The 22269-nt window shown below is 35.7% G+C and overlaps 1 protein-coding gene across 3 annotated transcripts in view; it reads right to left on the bottom strand.

The window, feature by feature from the left end:
- The window catches only part of ZNHIT6 (zinc finger HIT-type containing 6), a 49342-nt gene that overhangs the window by 6327 nt on the left and 20746 nt on the right, over nucleotides 1-22269 (bottom strand). For 2 of the 3 annotated variants that reach the window (XM_007424114.4, XM_025164038.2), the window contains 4 exons: nucleotides 21125-21193; nucleotides 19808-19888; nucleotides 19471-19551; nucleotides 1481-1617 (listed from right to left, as the gene is read on the bottom strand). In XM_007424114.4, coding sequence (XP_007424176.2) covers nucleotides 1481-1617; nucleotides 19471-19551; nucleotides 19808-19888; nucleotides 21125-21193 — 368 coding nt within the window. Of the gene's footprint in view, nucleotides 1-1480; nucleotides 1618-16497; nucleotides 16556-19470; nucleotides 19552-19807; nucleotides 19889-21124; nucleotides 21194-22269 lie in introns of those variants that run through there. The other variant, XM_025164039.2, reaches the window with a different exon arrangement.

Below are 22269 nucleotides of genomic sequence, written 5' to 3'. Positions count from 1 at the left end.
AATGCAAGTCGGGTTCAGCTAATGCATGCAAACAAAATGTAACTCTCCCCTACCCTCTGGCTTCTACCTTCAAAGGATTCATGACGTAACTGCTCTACAATTCAGAGATTCACTATAAGCTGGCTGCAGTACTTCTGTTGAAATGAGTGAGCTTCTCCTAAAATGTAGCTGCTACTAAATTTCCCCCACTTAATCAAGGGCTTCACTTAAAGCTTAACTGCAATCTCTCACAGCTAGCATTACCTTTATCTTTTTGGTGCCTTTGGGTCCTCTTCTCTCTCTGGATATCGGTGCTGGATAGACAGATCCTATGCTGTATCATTCTCCTCCTTTGCACAGCAATTTCTTTGCTGATCCTTTTTGGTGATCTTCAATCACCTGGGAACTTATAACTCTTCAGCAGCCCAAGATTGCCTATTTCTATCTTTGTGTCCTAGCCCTATGGCTCCCAAACTGTGCTCTGTAGTGACCCAGGGCACTGTAGAAAATTCGCAGGGGTGCCACAGGATATTTTACAACTTAATAAATGGAACTGTTACTGAGTTCACTGTGGCACCCTGGGATGCCATGTTACAGAGTTTAAAAACTGCTAGGAGTGCTGTGAACCAAGAAAGTTTGGGAATCTCTGTGCTAGCCATTTTTCTTCTTCTCTCCCACCAAGTCCAATTTCAACACTACTAATTTCCTGCCCTCTTCTTAGCCCATGTCAACTTCCCCTCCTTGTGAGAGACTCTGTGTGAAAAATGTTATTTTTCTCCCCAGGTCCTTCTCTGCATTATACCACAAATGCAGTCTATATGTCTGAGAGATCATGCAACAGGATGTCAGACAGTGTATACCTTATCCATTCCATCACAACAATCCTATACTATTAGTTTTCAAATTATAATAAAAAAAGTGATGGACAAGGCCTTCTAGTTATTGCTGAACTGTTATGAGCATCCCTGGGAATTAAAGTTTAATAACACGTGAAGGGCCACAGGTTCCTCAACTGAATTTTAATGGCTTCATCCTGCATGAAGCAGAATTTTCTAATATAGCCAGACATAATTTGAAAAAAAAAATCAGCTCTGTATAGGCATTCAAAGTAATATAAACTTCCAATTAAGAAAGGATATTTGATCTGGAAAAGCAAATCAACTGCAGACGTTAATGCATGCTATGCTACAAAATTGTCCAGAAGAATATTTGTGAGACAGGTGTGGACTCATCTATCCCATCAAATTTAATTACTTAGAAACCAGAAACTGTGACATCTTGATACATTTTCCACAAAATAAACGAGCAAATAGGGGAAAAAAAGTTCTAATGATATTATTGCAATAGTTAAATTACCTGAAATTTAACTAGAAAGAATAAACATATATGCCAATCATATATTTGCTGTATATTATTATATTACAACAAATATTCACAGACCAATACCTAAGTACATGTTTATTCTCTGCATTGAATATTATTTAGAATATATAATGAGTACCTTTGTTCATGTTCTGGCCAAGAATCAACATATCTGTCTTGAATTTCCTCAATACCACATGCAGAGTTGGATATTCAATGACAACCTTCCCTTTCAAATTGTCTAGAAGGCTTTTGCTGGCATCCAATTCTTCATACCTTTTGAAAAGGATAATAAGCATGGTAAATATTATATCAAGATTTGATTATTCCAACATAAAAGTAAATGTCTTGGGCACAATTGTACTATATCAGTGTCTTTGAAAATGCAAAAACAATATGGTCTTTTTTTCAGGAATAGATATTCACTTGCTCTCATCAGATTTTAGCCTTAAAAAGGGTTGACAGGTTTGGCAATCAAATTTCAGCTTTCTAGGTCATGTGAAAATATGTTTAGTACCCTGGTGAGTCACTAGTCAAGACATATTTTTATTCGGTGCTAATTCACCTTGTATTCTATAAAGACAGAAGTGTATTTCAGGCAACCAACGGAAAATCCCTAAAATTTACTCAAATATCTGAAGTAATAATAGACTTCTTACAGCTCAACATTCTGTTCCAATGTGCAATTCCATATTGTTGGCCTCTGTAATAAGGCAAATTTAAAAACAGTCCATTTTTAGGATGTTCCAACACAGAAGGGGTTTTTTTTTTTCTAGCTACAGGAATACCTAATTTGGGCTTTGCTTATGAAGCAGCTTAGCTATGTAGTACTCTCTGGGGAGAAGGGGGAGGGAATGAGGAAGGGAGAGATACAACTATTTTACTTAAAATTTCTTTAGTAAGGAGAATGCTTTGGAGTACACATGTACCACATTTCAGATTTTCAGGCCATGATGTTTTATCAATGGGTTTAAATTTTGAAAAATGTCTTAAGGATTTTTTTCTAATGGCAGAATACTTTTAGCATTTTTATTATAAGTCTTGCCAAATTTCAGCTCAGTAAGGTGGAAGTATCTTGAAACATTAGACCATTTCTTTGGGACAAAGATGTAGACAGGTTCCTTATTTAATTTTTGTATGTAATCAGAAAGTTGGAAAAAATAATTTAGGCCATCAAGTCCAATCTCACTGCTCAGTGCAGGAATACAATGAATATGTGTGCAGAGAGACGTGTACACCCATATCAAACATGATTGGCTTAGCTAACAAAAGGAGTAATGTAACCATTTTAAAATATAGAACATTTATTTATTTATTTTGTGTTACAGATTTTATGTCCTACTTAATTCAGAAGATTCTGGGTAAGTTACAACATGCTAAAATTATAAGCAGCAATAGAAATAAATCAAAATTATAAAAATAACAGTAATGTTATAAGGGAGAAATGTGCAAAATGCCTGAGATTTTCCCCTCCTACACGTATATTTCTACATGGAACACAAACGAAAGACCTCTATTACAATTTGATGCAGGACCTAGTGCTAGAATGCATCTAAAAGATAAACTGAATATACACAGGTAGAACATAAAACTGATAGATTTGTCACAATGGATAATTCTAGATTAAAGGTAGAATTACAAGTGCATCTCCCTTGCCTCCCTGCAAACAGAAAAGTAGCACAGTAGGAAGAAATGTTTTACCTTACTCTTTTGCTGTATTGGCTTTCATTCTGCAGGAAGTTGTAATATCATAGAGTTTTTGAAACAATGAGCTAATACTTGTAATTTAAAGACACCCCATTCCATTCCATTCCATTCCATTCCATTCCATTCCATTCCTAGATTAGATCCTTATTTATTACATACAGCCCATCAAATAAGAACAATCACTCTGATGTCCTTGATTCTGTTATGTCTAATAACCTGAGTATCAAAGCAAAGTGGATGTTACTGCCTTAAAAAAAGTCATGTGGTGGCCATCTAGCAGAAAGCATGTCTTAAGATTTATCCCTTTATCTCACTGCGTTTTCTAGGGAAAGATGGATCCATAAGTTATACACCATTAGAGAAGCAGAAAGAAGATCAGAGAATTCTCTCAGGAGTAAACTGCTCCTTCAGTTTCTCAGTAACAAACTAGCAATATTAAACACTGTATGTGCCAAATTTTGAAAGTTTAATTTAAAGTTCATAGAACACTGTTACATAGCAAAATGATACTGCTGGGAAGAATTAATGATTGTTTGTGGAAACCAAATTCAAAGTGCAATAACCTTGTAGTTTAGTTCTGAATTCCTCATATCAGCAGCTGCAAACTGAATTCCTCAAAGAAAACTTCATTTATTTGTGTGTTCTGAGTTACCCTTGCGACTTGGATCAAACACCAATTCCGTATATGGGATATTTTTTTCCCTTGGGAGGATGCATTCAAAGCAATAAGCAGGCATCAACAGAGTCTGGCTAAGTAACTGTAGCAATTTGTACTTAGCCTTTTTTTTTTTTTTAATAATTACGAATGTACAAACTACCACATTTCAGAATATGCTTCTCATAGGTAAATAATGAAAATGCCAATGCCTAAAACCCCAAATGAACAGATATAAAACCCTAAGAGAAATTATATTAAATACCTATCAAGCTCTTAAAATCAGTGAATGCATGTTGGATAGGATTGTGGGAGTTGGGAGTCCAAGGGACCAGAAGGCACCAGGTTGCCTTCAGAGTGTTTCTGCTATAGAATTCCTTAGCAACAACTACAGTGCACAGGTTAATACTTTTGACAAAGTTCACTGGGTTAGAGTTTAATGATCCGAATTCAATTAAAATAATGCAACTTGCTTTTCCTGGTTTGGGAAGAAAGAACTTTATGGAAGAGTTACTTCCCTTAAATCCAACTTCAATCATCATGAAAATAATTTGGTTTCATGTTGTTTTTTTTTACCTCAAATAATTATGACCATACCAACCAGTTCTTCCTAAACCCATTTTTCCAAAAAAAAAAAAAGGGCAAGAGTATTTTAAATTCAAAGAGTGCTTTCATAACATTTGGAGCAGCATATGAGGAGAAACATATTTGCTGATTTATTTACAGTACTTTAATGCAAAGTACGGCGGTACCTTTCCACTGGCAAGAGTCTCCACACATTCTTTTCTGGTTAAGCAAACATTTACCACCAAAAGGCTAAAGTCATTCACATGCCACAATACACTTTCCATTATCTCATGTTTTAGACAAAACATCCTTAGCGTCCAGCTTGGCAGAGCATAAAACATTTGTACTTTAAACTATTTTATGATAGTAAATTATTCAAGTATTAGATCACCAAGGCCTAGATTTAAGTAAGCTTTATTGGTTGATAGACAGTGACTTCTGGCAAATACCCAAAACTTTGATAGAGTGAGAAGAGCTAAAGAATCATAAGAGAGAGAAGAGTTTTTCTTACAGTAATGTCACTAACTATCTACAATTACTCTGTTTTGTTTTTAACTCCTTGGTTCTCCCTCTTTCTGTTAAAATAATACTATTCTGTTTCCCTCCAATATCACTTTATTCAACATTTTCATATACTTAAAATACCTTGTTTATTCAATGTATCATCAATTCTACCTCAGACATTCCTAAAACAACAACAACCCTAAGTTAGGTGTTTCAAAGTAAACTACAGTGATGACAATGATAGACTTGACAGTTTTTCATATTACAAGAAAGCACCTCAACCCACCCACAGCTCCTAAAACAAAGCTTTATCTCTTACACTCTCGTTGAAATTTAATTTACATAGAAGAAAGAGATGGAAGGAAACTAAGAAGAGACCATAAGGTTATATATTAATCTTTATCCGATCATGTTTGACTAAATATGACAGAGGCTCAAAAGGTAGTATTTACTGCCTGATCTCAATTCCCAATCTTTTGTGCAGTGCTAGCCCATTAGACTTACAGCTTTGGGCTTGTTCTCTTTTAAAACTTTAGCTTCCTTCTCTCTCTTACATTCATATTTTCAAAAGCTGGTTACAACTAGTTCTGCCTCTTTCAATTTGGGCTGTTTAAGCTTCTTAATCTTCTCACAATTCTACAGACAATTTTCTGGAGATAAATGAAAGATGCAAAGGTTTTCTAAAGTTTTCACAGTGCCCATGGTAACAAAGGTGCATTTTTCCCATTCTTCTGCAAGTGTTTCCTTATACAAAAGGGTTTTTATTAGCTTCTAATATTTTACTTCTACAGATGATATTTCCACTGAATTTTAACAATAAATACTCTGCCTTTCTGTCATAATGAGGAGAAATAGGTAATTATTTTTTAAAATAATTTTATTGAAGTTTTTAGTAAACATAATAAAAATTAATACAAACTAAACTAGAAGGAAAAAGAAAAAAGTAGAAAAGAAAAAAAAAGGAAACAAAGACAATAATAAAGAAGTAGTTTCCAACTTTCATCACACCAAGCATAAGCTAATATAGTAACTTTTCACCCTCTTTTAAAATTACAAATAAAAAAATCCTCTTATTCCCATAGTCTAACTTTTATCTATGTGCAATTGAGAAATCATCATCTTTTCAATCGTGGTTCAACAAAAAGTCCATTAGGAGTTACCAGAAATATCAAACAAATAGTTTATCCTTGATCAAATAATCCAACTTTATATTCCTTCTTTTTGTTCTTCATAATCTTGACCTTTAAATCATTCCAATGGCATCACAGGATTTACTCTTTTATCAATCTTTGGCATTCAAAAGCAGTCTTCAAAGCTTTCACCAGCCTACTTTGTAAATCCCATAAAGAGGCATCGTCCAGGATTTCTTGTCAGTTCCTAATTTCTTGTCAGTTCTGTTTCAGTCATTTCCCATGGGTATATTATTTAATTATATACTTGTTTTTCAAATCTTACACCAAAAATAACCAATATTCCAAATCTCTCTGGTCTCCCAACCCGTTTAAAACTTTGTTAAATAAAAATCTTTTTTTTTTTTTTTTGCTTTTTGCCAAATGTATACTATTTTAAAATCTTAAGTCTCTGTTTAAAATTCCTTAAATTCAAAGAAGAAGGTAAAACTCACCAGGTGTCAAATTAAGCTTGCTGTTTTGAAGGTCTCTAACATCCATAAAGTAGTTAAATTGAACATTTCTGAATGTGATAAGAAAGTGAGTTCAGCTAGCTTAGGGTCCTTATTAAAGTCTGTGCCACTGCTGAGATCAAAGATGACCTCTCCCTCGGCTCCAGGCACTCAAACCTGTGAAAGACTGGTGTTTTATGGTCCCCTACGAGGAGCTGCCATTCAGAGTACTTGTGGGAAATCTCCTGTTCTCTTCCTCTCTGGAGAGATTCTGAAGAACCGGTCTACTCATCGGTCTTTCATTCTTCATAGCGGTCATTGTCTCTGCTCTTCGCAGAGATGTCTTTAGTCAGCCATAACTCACCCGGAAGTTGAGAAATAGGTAGTTATAATACAGATAAATGGCTAAGAGAGCTAATTACCAAATAGGTACTAAATTAAGTAACACATATTTGTTTTCCTCTAATTTGAATGCTTTTCAGTTCTTACATCATTAAATAAAGTATATTTTTCATGTACTATACAAGGAATCTTATCACATAGTTTTCTCACAATATAGACTCTGATACCTGTTTTGAAATACCTTGTTTCAAATTCTGCTATTATGCAATAACCATCAGTGGTACATTATCATGAATAATAAAAACAACAGTTGGTTCACTTTCAGTTCCCTACTATAGTAATACTATCATTTTTAAAAAGCATCTGAAGAATGACTAACTAGTGTCATCACTGAAACACAATGGACTGAACTTACTACTAGTGTCCCAAAGGAAAAGAAGACATCCAAACGTGCTTACCATTCATGTCTACGTGCATCTTAATGCTTTAATATACTTTAATAAAACCTCAAAATCATATGCTATTTTATTAGCTTCCAACAAACCTGAAAAAATCAATCAACTAATATTTCTATCAACTATCACACTACATAGATCTATTAGAAATGCAGAGCTCTGTAACTGTTCTTATCTCTGTAGACTCTATTATCTTAGTGAACTCAGTAATTTCTGCCAGTTTGAACAGCAAGAATTTCTCTACTTAGATCATTCTTCCTGTTTATCACGCCCAATAACTTTAGTTTTAATAATGGAAATTTTGTAGTCTGTGATTGATGTTAAAGGCAAAAATCTTATGGAACTACTATTCATCTTGTCAGTCTTCAGATGAACACTGTGCTTGGAAGAGGAATTCTTCCAAATAAATAAATAAATCTTTCTTGAAACTTATAAAAGTTACACACCTGGTCTCAAAATTCACATAGTCTTTTGTTTGAGGAGTGGTCTGTAAAATGCAATGTTGACCAACTGCGACTGCTCTCAGGAGCCATCTTTGTAAGTATATGCTGATAATCAGGATATTTTTAAAAATTCGTATTATTATTTCCTTCCTTGTTAGATTTATATGTCACCTTTCCCTTAGGAATTCAAGGCAAAATGCATAGTTCTCCCAATTCTTCCCTCCACAATAGCCCTGTGAGGTAGGTCAGGCTGAGAGAAAATTACTGTCCAAAGCCACCCAGTGAGCTTCCATGGCTGAGAGTGGATGAATTTGGGTCTCTCTCATAACCATTACATTACACTCGCTCTCAAAAGCAGTAGATTGTTAATAGAGCCGTGTTTCTCAACCTTAGCAACTTTAAGATATGTGGACTTCAATATGGCTGGCTGGGGAATTCTGGGAGTTGAAGTCCACTATCTTAAGTTGCTAAGGTTGAGAAACACTGTAATAGAGTATGTTATATTAACAATAATGTACAATGTTTAAGTTCATTTCATGAAGTAGAAGGGTAGAAGGAACAAAGAAGAGATGTACATAACACTTATAATTCCTTTCATGTATTAATTCAGAGAAGCTGCATTACAGCACAGATAATAACTAACAGATGGACATTCATTCCTAAGTGGTGAATAAACCTTCCTTGTGGTTATGATTTCCGAACTAGAATACAGCAAGATACACTTCTCAGTTGTATGGCAAGGAAAAAACTACATGCTGGAGTATACATTCAGTTTATACAACTTACTTTGAAATTTTGTGTGTATGTTTGTCTCAGTCCTAATTTAATCATTCAGAGTGGAAGAATTAAGGGTATCAATCTTTTTCAAGATGATTTATAAAAAACACTGACACCTGAACTATTCTTTGGCTGAAATCCCCATAAGAAGGATTCAAACACTAAATAAATGCAATTTCCTGAAAACACAGATACTTTGTCAACTGAATTACCAACTGTTTCCCCTCAGCTAACCTATTTAACCACTTCTATACTTCCCAGATAAAGCTGTGTATCAACACATTATGGATGCAGTTTTTTTTAAAAATGGATCACATGACAATTCTCTTTACTGCTTCTTAACTGCACTAAAGCCACTTTGACCAGCTAACCAAAAACAACAATTCATTTCTCTCATATAGTACATATTACCGTACCCCAAAGAAAGGCACTTTTTAACACTCTTTCTAAAGGATTGTGCATATGTTTATAACACAATGAACTGTGTAATTCATATCTTTGCTTAGGTAAATAACAATATTGCAGAAGAAAAAGGTTCATATACAATGTGTCTAGATTTGTAGACATTTGTAGAACAGATGTGTTATAAAACATTCCATGAATGTATTCTCAGTTGGCTACACTACTTCAGTGACTGTTTAACCCAATTTCAGACATACAAATACACTTTGAACATGACAAAAATGTCACCCTGGGAAGGATAATGTTGAGGCTTGGCTTTGACAGTCACAGTCACAGTCACAGTGGCTTGAAAATTCAGTTATAGAAAACTCTACTAAAACATTCATTTATGCAACAATTCCATATTTAAAATGTGTTTTAGACAATTAAAATTAAGCCACTCCAAATATGTTCCTTTTACTATATAAGGTCAAGAGATTTTAGAAGTAAAATCATAAAAAAGAGGGAACAGATCTCCCCTGGGAAGAAGTTACTCAATTTTGGTGCCTATCCTAACGATTCACTATTTACCTGCTTTAAATGCCAATGAAATCAAGACAACTTCTCTAAGATTATATAATATGGGAAGCACATATGAGAGATACATATGGGAGAGAAGACAGATCTGCTTAGATTGGCACACATTCTTTAGGGACTTAACAGAATTGCAACCAGTACTTGCCATGCAAACCAATGACTCCATTCTGAAATTACTATGGTAAGCAGCATATCACAGCCATATTCTGAATCAAGTGCATCTTCTGATAATTTTCAGAACTAAGACCAGAGGGAATAAACTATAATAATTCAATATGGATATCACTATAGCATACCTTTTTATGACCGTGCCATTCTTCTTCAGAAAAGGATGAAGTAGCTATACAAGGAAAATTTGAAAAAAGCATTCTTGGCAATTGCTACCATCTGGGATCTTAATATCCAACAGCAACACTGAATCTAAGAACGCACAAACTGAGTCTTGACATGGAGTAGAATGCCATCAAATGCATGAAGATTAACAACCAATTGTACTACCAGTCATATTTCTAACAGGTTGTTAATCATATATTTCTTGGTTACTGACTCAAGAGCTACTAATCACATGCCTTAATTTGACTGCTGGGCTTGGACTTGGCAGGAGCCTCTCAGGCACACAATACAGTACAGCTAGACAATCTTTATTGCAAACTAGAATGAAGCTACAGCAAACTGCTGATTGTCCTTCTTTTAGACTCACACTACTTTAAACTCATTGCTGCTTCTTCCCACCCTTTCCACATTTCAGGTGATTCTTCGCCCCTCACTTACTGGTTCTTGACAGAACCAACAAGCAACTTCCCTTCCAAGTAGTATTGTTTTCCACTATTCTTGAAGCACCAACAAAGAAAAGACAGAGAAAGTTTAATGTGAAGTGCAAAGTACAGAAATGTGAGCAGGATTTACAACGCAAGTTACACATACACAGACAGCAGCAATTCAGGCTCCTGGTTTTACTAAGAAACCTGAAAAGGAAGAAAATGATTCAGACCATCTGCTACTTTGATGTAAAAACCAGTTCTTTAAAGACTCCAGCAAAGTTTCAAAGTCACAGACTTGGGACACTCAGATATAGCAGGACTACAAGCAAAAGTCTGAATAAGGCAAACATCCAGTATATATATTTCAGAAAGTATCAATCAATTCTTTATTATGGTCAAAGACCAGCATAAGGACGGTGGGGAAAATACAAAGTCCCTATCTATATCTAACTATAAAAAGCTGAAAGATATAAAACAGAAAGTATATACCGAAAAGGAATCGGAAAGGAGGGGTAGGAGCATTATATGGGTGTAGGGGGGGCATAAAGCTTAGTATGTGGCAGACTATTATCTATCAAATTATAGGGCACTCTAGTATGATGAACTAGATGCTCATTAAGACTAGTTTACGGCACAGGTCATCTTCTGACAAATTTTAATCACTGCTGTGCAGAACCTGGCAACATTATATGTTGCAGCAGGGCTGGTAAATGAAAGCAGCAGCGAGGTGTAGAATTGTCCTGTGCATCCTGGGTATTTATGCAATAATAGTGACATGAAGCTAGTACAAATGTCTCCGCAATACAGGTACTGGAGAAGGACGTGCTCTTTTTTTTCTGTGTGTCCAGAGTCACAGGGGCATTGTCTCTCCAGGTAATGGATCTTCTTGTATTGACCTTCAAGGACAGCTGAGGGGAGGGCATGGCATTGTGCCAGAGTAAAGGCCCTCCAGTGTTTAGGTACCTCAAGTTTGGTTAAGTATGCCATAGGGGAGGCAGAGTACCTATTGGATTCACTAGCAATAAAGACTGGGGACCTGGCAAGATCCAATTGGTGCTATGTGTCTGCTACACATTGTTTAATTAGAGCTTTGGCCTGATCATATCCCATGCTGAGTAGATGACCTGGACAGAAGCCTAAGGATGAGAGTTTAGTTGCTACTGCCTGTTTCCATGTGGACTGAAAATCATCCCTCATAGTTAATGGGGCAAGGCCAAGGGGAAAAAAGGATAGTCTGAGCCAATAGTTGAGTATAGTCACCCACGCTCTAGCCTCCGCTTTCATGAGGCCTATCTCTAATCTCAGGGTGGCATAAGAGACACATTTTGGGCCTTGAAGGGCTGATTTTAGACATTTGGATTCTGCAAGTTCCAATGGCGCAAAATTGGAGAAGGGCCCCAGCTGGGCACCATAAAAATGTTGTGCTATTGGCTTGGCTTCAAATAATTTGGGTGCTGCAGGAATATAGTGGCCACCTCTTGTTTGGATGAATTTAAGGATGGCAGATGAACTCCTCTGTGCATTTTCAGCAATGTAGTCCCCATGGGCTTTCCTACCACGGACAGAATGAAGGACTACTCTCAATTTGAAATAGGAGACCTGCTCAATCTTGTGACCATCTACAGGTAGTCCTTGCTTAATGACCACAATAGGGATCGGAAAATTGCTTGTTAAGCAGGGCGGATGTTAAGTGAGTCACAAGACCAGACCCAATTTTACGACCATTTTATGATGGTTGTTAAGTGAATCCAGCTTCCTCAATGTTTTCTAAAGCCAACTTCCTCCTCTGCAAGTATGTTTTCTTGTTCCAGCCATTCCTGGAATCTCCACTGTAGGTGTCTTGCCTAGAGTTTGCTGATTGTGTTGAGGAGGCTGATCGGTCTATAATCAGCAGGATCATCCTTTTTCCATTTTTTATATATAGGGACAATGATCACAAGCCCCCAATCCTTGGGGAACCGGCCACAGATGTTGATGTAGATAGAGTGTGGCCAAAGTGGGGGCCCAGAAGCCCAAGTTATTTTTAATGGCCTCTGGAGATTTCAGAGAGTAAGATTGAAGTCCGTGAACAAGCTCACTCATTAGTGATCACCAATGAGACAACAAAGAATAGTAGCAAAAAAAGAAAAAAAGCATTTCACTCATTACAGTAAAGATCGTTTTACAGAATGCAACAAGACAATGGGATTGAATCTCAGGAAAGCATATGGTAAGAAAATATGCAAAAACTAAGGCACAATAGGAGGAAATGCAGCAAGTTAGGGAATCCCAGAAAACAGTGTCATCAACTATTCATCCATTTTTCTTTCCGAATGTATGACAGGGCTTGCAGAGACCATAAAGAATCTTTAAAAAATTAATATGAAATTGAAAGGAATCAGAGAAGGTTCATGTCTGCTTAGGAAAAATTAAGAATCAACTGAGGGGACAGGCTTGAGTAAAATATTCTAAAAGAAAATAACACTGATATTTTTAATGGGATTTAGACCAGCTTCTGGCATAGTTTGGGGAGAAATGATAATGTAGATTCACCCTACAGAAATGATAAACACATTGCATGCTAACAACTTGTTCTCAGTTGTGTATGTTCAGTCTTGTTTTGCATTTAGGATATTGCACTAAAGCCATAAAATTACTTTCTCTCTCTCTCTAAAAAAAGACATCTTGTGAGATGATAGACAAATAGGTGGCAATATTAGACTTGCAAATTAATAAAAATATAAAAGTCAAGTCTCCTTTGAGTCAAACTTGACTTTTAAGACTTCTTGGTCTTAAAACTACCGTAGTTTTCTTGGTAGCAGTACACAAAAACGGAAGAAATTGTCTTCATCCATAAGGTTTAAAAACAAAACAAAACTCCAGAATGTTTGGTTTAAACCTCCAGAATGTTTTTTTTAAACAATCCTGTTATTTTTTGGTGGTCTTTCATGGTTTAGACCTTTACCATGTCTGAACTACCCTTATTTAGTTTTTCAAGCTCAGCCAAATCTATGGGGGAATTTAGATAGGAAAAAGCAATTAGAGCAATTGCTGTATGATTTAATTATAAACAAAAACAAAGAAGCACCCAGTGTTGAATGAAATTTCAATTTAAGATCTTATTTAAACATTTATGAGAATCATAAGTAAAGGGACCTCTTATTTAATCTATGGATATGCAAATAATACAAATGGAGGCCTAAAGTAATAATCATATTACCTTTAAAGCAGCACTTTTTTTCAATTAACAATAGACATTTCTTAGAATTAAGGTCCCTTAAAAACAGCATGAGAGATTATTATGGTAATCAGAATTTACCACAGCAGCATTTTCCAACCTGGCACTCTGTGTAAGTTCTGAGTCCACAACAACCAGTATTCCCACTCAAACTGGCTACAAATTCTGGAGACTGTAGTTCCAAAACTAGACTAGGAAAGGAAGAAACTAGGCTAGGAAAGGCAGTGTTATGGTATACAATATATATTTTTGAATACTCCAATGTTTAATACTGCCATGTGTTCTGAATAATCAGTGGGACAAAACTCTTGCATAAGTGGTCACAAAATCTAAAACTGCTCTGAAATAAATTTGAGGCATGGCGTTGCCACAAACTAACACAAACCTCTTGGAAGCACCCCCTCAGAAGTCCACAATTTTTAATTTGTGCAGCTGGTTATCACTATTGCCAACATGCAGCTAATAAAGAAAGCTGTTTTGTTTGAAAGGCTGCAGCTTCAGCAATTCCTTACAGCTTAAAGTTTTATTCAAAAGTTCTGCTGAAGCTTGCTAAGGAGTAAATTCAGACCTCATCCAAAAGGGTGAGGGCAAGATAAGTTAATCCTCACTTTGCTTTCACACAGATGTCTTTTAAACAATAGTTTTAGCCCTACTCAGTTATTGTTTTGGAATTTAAATCAGTCTGGAAATGGCATCAAAGGTGGCACTGAAGGGGTGGAATATAAATCATACTGATTTATCAATCGATCTGGAAGATTCAATAATTCATTATAGTAAAAGAGTCTCTAGAACCAGACTCTCATTTTACAATAGTTGGCCTTTACTGAGTAATTTTAAGAGCTACACAGCTACACAGAACTTTACCTGAACAGTATCTGACCCAATGGCTTCTGCAGCTGGCAAATTCATGCAGAGAGGCTTGGATCTAAACCAAGAACTCCAAACCTGCAAACGGCATATAAGCTTCATTCCACCCACCAATGTGCCCTATTCACACTCCCAAATAAAGTTTAGTATGTGGATTTTAATTTATATAGATACTGAAACAGTCTGATTGCCAAACTATACTTACGATGAATAGCTGATGTATTAGGAATTGCTTAACTTTTATGATGAAACAGGATGAGAAAATAAATCAGATGCAGCCAAAATTGCATAACTTTTAGTTATTCAAGGCTGCTGACAAGAACAAAAGCTCTTTATTAAAAGGGCTGTTAGGCCATGTATTCATTTTACCTGGCACATATCCCTTCATAAATAAAAGGTCTCAATTAATATACAGTAGGATGATTAAAAAAAAAAACCTTAAACTTTACATTCCCATAAAGTCTTTGCATTCTTACAATGTTTTTATTTGCTGATTGCCTGCCAAAAAGCCACTCACCATTGAAAACAAACATATTCCAATGGCTCTGCCAAGGAAGGAAGGTTAAACTTCTCCTGACAAGGTCAGGAGAACAATTCTAGTTCATTTCTGTCAGTAAGAGATAAACTGAGGGATTCCCTTTTGGCAAAGGGAAGTGAAAATAAGTTTTGTAGGTTATCTTGGAAAGCAGCACGCAAAATTCCTACCTCAAACCAGGGAAAGAAACAATTCAAAGTATTGATGCTAGTCCCAATTATTCTTCCATTTTTACCTACTACATCAGTTCACATTCCTTATAGCTCTATGCTGAAGACAGCTTAGAAAATTTGGAGCTTATGTAAACTTCTTTTTTTAACCTGTCACAGAGTCACAGTAGAATCAGCTTGGTACAAAACAATTCTTGAGTCCATGAATTATTTATACGCTAAAAAGTCATTACTTGAAAAAAAAAAAGTACAATTCTTCAGCTGTTCTGTCAGTCCTTTGCGTTTTATATTTTCCTTTTAAGAATATGGGGGCTTTTGAGGTAGTGCTGGGAACTGACATAAAAACTGCCAACTATGATAAAAAATATTACTGGCAGGACTAGAGTACAGTGGTACCTCGGGATACGAATTTAATCTGTTCCGTGACTCTGGTTGCAACTCGAGTTGGTCTCAAGTCGAGGTAAAGTTTCCCATAGGGTTCAATGTAAATCCGGTTAATCCGTTCTGCCCTCCAAATCTGGTCGCAACCCGAGGCGAATTTCTCCAAAGGGTTCAATGTAAATCCGGTTAATCCGTTCCGCCCTCCGCCCGAATTTGGTTGCAACCCGAAGCGATTTTCTCTTCAGAGCCTGACTCCCGCCAAGCCTGCTCTGCATTTTCTTTGGAGCCATGCTAACACGCACACCAAAAACCTTCGTAAAACTCCGCAAAACACACCACAAGCCTCACCGAACGTCTCCTTGCTACCGCGACCTCGCCCACAGGAAGCCGCGACCACGTGGCAGCAGGGAAAACGGCCGCGGATCCGGTTCGTAAGTCGAGGCGAGTTCGTAACCCACGGTAAAATTTTCCTGCCGAAGCTGGTCGTAACCCGAAATGTTCGTTAGTAGAGGCGTTCGTATCCCGAGGTACCACTGTATATGAATAAATGATTGGCCAATACTAGGCAATTATTAAAAGGTTGCAAATGATGGGATAGGGTGTCAGCAAATAACTGATGAGAAAATGTGAAGCTAGAGAAACGTCAGTCCTAAAAATCTTTCTTTCTTTTTTCTTTGAAGTCTTGCTACATTTAGTAATTTATTAGTAAAGAAAAGCCTTGATTTATAGGCAACTTAGTGAACTTTTTTATTCTTTGCTTCATTTCTGGTTATTAGATATGTATTTTTTGTAGGCCATACCCACCGCTGTCTGTGGATAAGGTAACTAGCACAGTTGGATTGCATGGATATAGGAAACGCTAAGCCATATCCAGTCTGGGTGTGGAAATCATCCATTCCCTATCCAATCCAAATGTTCTGGAAAGCAATTCAGCTTCAAAAGGGGCCTACTACAAAGATAGGACGTCCTATTTCAGGACTGGAATGTTCCATGTTGGGACATTTTGCATACCTCTCATATCCAGCAGCAGTACTGACAAGAAAAACAAAACAAAACTTGTCAGGTTAAAACTCAGGATATTTAGGTACAGAACTAATTTTCTATTTATTAGTAATTTCCTTGTTTAGGCACAGAAAATGAAAATGAGATGTGCATCTGAATGTAGATGCTACTTACTGCTAGCGTTCCACTTTTGATGTTCAAGACTGTATGCCAGTCTAAAATCTTGTGTATCCTAAAGAAACATAACACACCTCTTTATAGTACAATTGCAAATGGAGAAGAGCGAGCACTATTTGTTGAATATATTTAGAGATGACTGTTTTTCACTCAATGATATAAGTGACTCTTGCTAATGTAGTACATTAAAATATATTGAAATACACAAGGAGTTATATCACTGAAGAAATAAGGCAAATACAGGCCCTCAGCATTAAGTGAAAATACTCATATGATACTGATACAACTTGAGAAATACAGTGTCTACAACAAGGTTCCTAACCTATTTTCCCCTTTTAGCTATTCACAACTTTGATATATAAACAAAAAACAACTGTAATTCTTAAAAAAATACTGGTTTCCTTAATAAGTTACTTTCAAACATTGCAGGGGGCTCAGGTGTTACTAAGTCTTTACAGAATTCCTATATGAAACCACATTTTTAAACTACAACGATAACATTCATTAAGTTCAATACTTAATGATGCATTAACCACCTGACAATTAAAAAAACATTCAGGAGTGCCCACAATTTAATAATTGCTAATTTAAAGGTAGACAAAGCAAATAGCATTGACAGAATTGAAAGCAAACTATAAGTCATAGCAAATTTAAAAGGAAGAAATAGTACAAGAAATCAGAAACATTAACCAGAATTATTGTGAGGCTTATAAACTGAGAATTAAAAGGGTTAATCAACTGATAAATGAAGAGGGACAGACTTGTTCTTGGCACTGAGGGTGAGAAAAAGATTATACAAGATTATAATGGAAAATCGTACTAAAAGAATGCACAAAAAGAAGAAGTAAAACAATATTGAAAGAAACTACTTCAGATGTTTAAGGATATATTCTTCATAAATACGTGTGTCCCTATGAATGATCAAGGATGTAACACAACCCAACAGTTTAGTCATAATAGTGCATGAAAAAGTTTATTCAAGTATCAAAAAGTCCTAACAATTACTTGTGATTCATGATGAGGCTAAGTAAATACATGTATTATCCCCAACACACCTTTTATTGACTACTATAATTTCTTTTACTCACTAAATCTTCTCTGGAAAGTCACTTGGGAAAACAAGAAGATGTAGTTCCCCAGATTGTATAATTTGGCAATTGGTTCTTTCCTTCCCTTACTGGAAAAAGCAATAATCCTACTGCATGAAGTCATTATTAAGGCATTCCAAACATACAAATGTTAGACAAAGTGATTAATTCTGAAGAGGACAAACAGCTATATCTAACAGGAATGTAAGAAACTGCAAACATAACCAAGGAACATCAGTGTATTCCCTGCTCTGAACTGTTAACTTCCAAATCAAGGGGGAAAAATTAAAAAAAAAAATCCCACTGCATTAATCGGTAGCAATTTTTAGTTTGGTAATTAGTCTCTGTTTTGATAATTGGAAGTTTAATCACAACCAGGAAGCCTAATCTCCCTCTAGCAAAACAAGGACAAAGTAGTATCAGAGCATTTTAGTCTTCTAGGACACTCTATGGCAGACCTCAAAGTGACTGCTTTGGAAAAATGAGACTTTATCAGCACAAGGGAGAGACTGCTGAACTCACATGTATCAAAAGGTTTCAGAAGGAGTCAACAATGAGATTTTAACACATTACAATTGTTAATTGATAAGGTACTTGTAATTCACATGTAACCTTCATCTGCATAGTCAACTATCTTCCCCTCCCTTTTCCCTTATTCTACATCAGTCTAGACACTCTATGCATCTGATGAAGTGCCCTGCAGCTCATGGCTCATGAAATCTGATGCCTTTTAATGAAATGTGTTACTGTAGTTGGAAAAGGTACTTCCAGACTGCTTCTGATTTCTCTGCCAACAGTTATGATAACACAGCAACTCTTCATTGTTTTCTCTAAAATCTGTCTGCTTTCTTTAAAACCCCTCCTTTCTTCTCTTTCCTTTTGCCTGAGAGTGAATTAGCTTTTTTTATGCTGCATATTTTGCTTATGAGGATGAGTAAGATTCATCCTTTGTAGATTCTCCTAATGTCTGGAATCATTCATGTTCTTTGCCATCTGCCTCAGACAAAGAAAAGGTGAAGCTGAGACCAAAAGAGAAAAAGCATCCATGAGTAGACAGCACTACTATATGTGATAAGGGTTTGTTATCTCTCAAACCAATTTGTTTCTACAAATGTTGGGTGTATTTCAGTTTTGTATATGCTTAACCATCAGTCACATAGTTCCAGAGAAGAACCAGAGAAGCTGCAAATGCTACTGTTTTTACCAGAGAGAGAATAATTAAATGTATTACTGTATTGAATAAACAATATCCAAGATGATCCAATATATTTAATAATATCCTCAAAGCTGGTGCTATCATCATCATCATCATCATCATCATCCATTTTGCATGGAAAGAAAAAAGATTACAGGTGACCAAAAACAACTGCCAAAGCCAGACCAAAACATGGAAGAAGAGAATAATTTATAACACTCCAGCACAGACCAAGGTGAAGAGAAAAAATTCCTTTCACCATAACTTAATAAAATTTCTTAATAAGAATGTAAGAATGTAACATAATAATACAGCATTATACAGTGCTATGTAAATACAATAATGTAATTGCCTTACACTGATTGAGACCATTTATACATATAGCTCACTATCTCTCCTTAATGATTTGCAGTGATCTTCATTTTTTAAAAAATACTTTCAAACGAGTTTCCCCATCCCGGCCCAGAATCTCAGGTGGTTTATGCCAAGCATGTACTCTGCATAAGCTGCAGGCCCTTTTTGGGGATGTTACAATTTTGAAGAAAGAAAAATATTAAGCTTACACAATGATGAATCTCCCTCTTTCTACAAAATCCAATCTCTGATCACTTCATAGCTAACTGATTATCTGTAACCTAGATGTAGATACATTTTTTCCTTTTATAACAATAAGATTAAAATTCTTACCTAATAGAATTATGTGGCCTATTTTCTACTTTCATCAGAATTTGTATGTTTGACTGGGGAGACATTGTGTAGATTTTTAATCTGTAATAAAAATGTAACGTTTAAGAAATCTTATCACATAACAAGAAATACCGAAACGTTTAAAAAAATCTGTTGTAACAGAATCCAACTGGAAAAATTACAATCTACACAATATATTGTAGTAATATAGTTACATAATATTTAAATATTTTGTAAAAGGTGTACAGAATCCAACTGGAAAAATTACAATCTACACAATATATTGTAGTAATATAGTTACATAATAGAATATTTAAATATTTTGTAAAAGGTGTACCTTTGCTGCTTGATGGGATCAGATTCTTGAGGATCAATATATGTCTTCAAAATGTCACATAATGGTTTATCATCTGGCACTCTTTGTCCAGGAAGGCAAATTATCAGTGAACATATTTGTAAGAACAGACAAACCAGTTAGCATCACATTAATGTATGTAGCTTTATGATCTCCTCTGTTTCATCCATAAAAGGCTAAAACAGAGACACACACAAAGCATTTAAGAACTCATACTGAAGATACCAAAAAGCCCGTCCACTACATTTTTCCTGTTCTAATGATTTAGTCCAAACTGAAAGAATTCTTCCATTTCTTTAAATATATTTTAATGGTAGATCCATTTCCTGTTGTATATTCTTTTCTAGATAGGAAACTGAAGAGGGCTTGAGGGATGGTATTTACTAGGCTAAATATCAAGATAGAGTATAATGCAGGATACATCCATATAAAAAGTACTATGTGGAACAAGCCCTATATATCTATATAGATATATATAGTCCTATATATATATGTCTATATATATAAATCTCTCTCTCTCTCCACACACACACACACACCATCTCTCTCTCTCTCTCTCTCTCCACACACACGCACATACACACATACACACATATATATAAGTCCTTCACGGCTGAAGACCAGGTTATTTACAGGGCCGTCTCTCCCCAATTGTTTCTACCCATCCTATCCAATCTGGCAAGAAGGGTATGGTCCGGGTACCATCAGCTAGGGAGTGTTGGATGGCAGGGCCCAGAAGGAGAGTCTTTTCTGCCATGGCACCCTTCCCTTGGAACATCATTCCTCCTGAGATTAGATTGGCTCCATCCCTGTTGGCCTTTTGTAAGCCTTGAAAACTTGGCTTTGTGCTTGAGCCTGGGATCCTGGGCGTGGGCTAGACCCCATGTCTTGGTTACATGGGTGGAGTAGATTGTGCCCAGCTGCTATTTGTTTTTATTTTAGTTTTATATTATGTATTTTGTGTTTTGATTTGCTTTATTGTAAGCTGCCTAGAGTCACATAAAAGTGAGATGGGCGGCTATGAAAATTGAATGAATGAATGAATGAATGAATGAATGAATGAATGAATGTTCTCAATTAAAAAAAAGGTACCTAAATTGGTAACAAGACATGAACAACAGCTCAAAGCAAATATTTCAAGAGTTTTTTTTCCAGAAGGCTGCAAAACTAACTCTTTCCAAACAAAACCCAAATGTAATTGTAAAACATAATTCAGCAATTATTGAAATTAAATAATTTAATTACATAATTATTTAAACTTCACATGAAGTAGGTTTGCTGACAGATACGTCTGAATACCTTTGTTCTGTGAATTTAGCATGACTGTGAGGAAATAGGAGCTTCAAGTGCCAGTAGAACTTTTGTTCCCTGAAAAAAACAAACAAACCAGTACAGACCCTTAAAACTCTTTTTATTACAAATGCAATTGCTACTGCTGTATATAGAGAGAGTTCAAAATAGGTAAGAAGGAGAAGCAGCCTGTTCAGGACTTGTTCACTTGGGGAGGTATCAAAACTTGTAACTTCTTCCCACGTCAGATTTATTTACACAACCAAAATGTAATCTAACAGGCAGGAAAACCAAGTGCTACATCATGGCTCTAAGTACAAAGTTTCCTCTACTTTCTATATGGCTTAAACTTAACTCCTCTTTCCTGATATTTAAGAATTGATGTTTCTTTTTATATTCCTCATATAAACATGTATTATATTTTAAGAGTCCTGATATTAATAAATAAATGAAAACAAGACAGTGCTGTCAGTATAAAACTATTTTAATCTCTGGGTATTAAAACAACGTTCAGTAGAAGTCCTCAGGTCACAAACAGAAGCAGTGTAGATCAGTCTGTTCCTAGGTACAATGAAATACTATATCCATTATTGTTGGATGAAACAGCATAGTAATATGCTGTTTACTTAGAAATAAAGATGCATGTTTTGCTAGGATGAAAGAAAATAATTTACTTTATAAATTGCCGAAGCAGACTGGGAATATATTGTAAAAGAATGATTTTTGGAAGAAAGCAACTAGCATTTTTGGAGAGGAGGGAAGTTACCCCATGACCAGAATAAGAAATTGGTAGATATTAATAGAGGGTGACAAGGAAATAATACAGGGAAGCAAGAACTGCTAAGAGGTTCTAAAGTCTCTATTTCTTTTCTCCAAATACAATGTCAGAGTAGAATACAGGACTTGGACAGGATAAGCTGTATGTATGCTGAAGCTGTTCTCAAAAAGTGTGAAGTCTCTGTGAATATGATGTCATTTACATAACAGACAATTTACAACTAAATGCTGGAATTATTATATCTGTACTATAGGACCACAACAAGGTACTTCCTCAGACTGAAGTTTCTAGGAGCTAATTTAAGCAAATTATGAATTATGGTCACATAATCCTCACCAATCTTGTGATATTCGGATGTGCAAGATTTTAAGTTCCA

This window comes from Python bivittatus, unplaced genomic scaffold, assembly GCF_059951505.1.
Source record: "Python bivittatus isolate LINGU-HERP-01145 unplaced genomic scaffold, Pbiv_v1 ctg000700_np1212, whole genome shotgun sequence".
Lineage (NCBI taxonomy): Eukaryota > Metazoa > Chordata > Lepidosauria > Squamata > Pythonidae > Python > Python bivittatus.
Note: the sequence above shows the minus strand (reverse complement) of the source record. Positions and strands in the feature narration are given on the sequence as shown.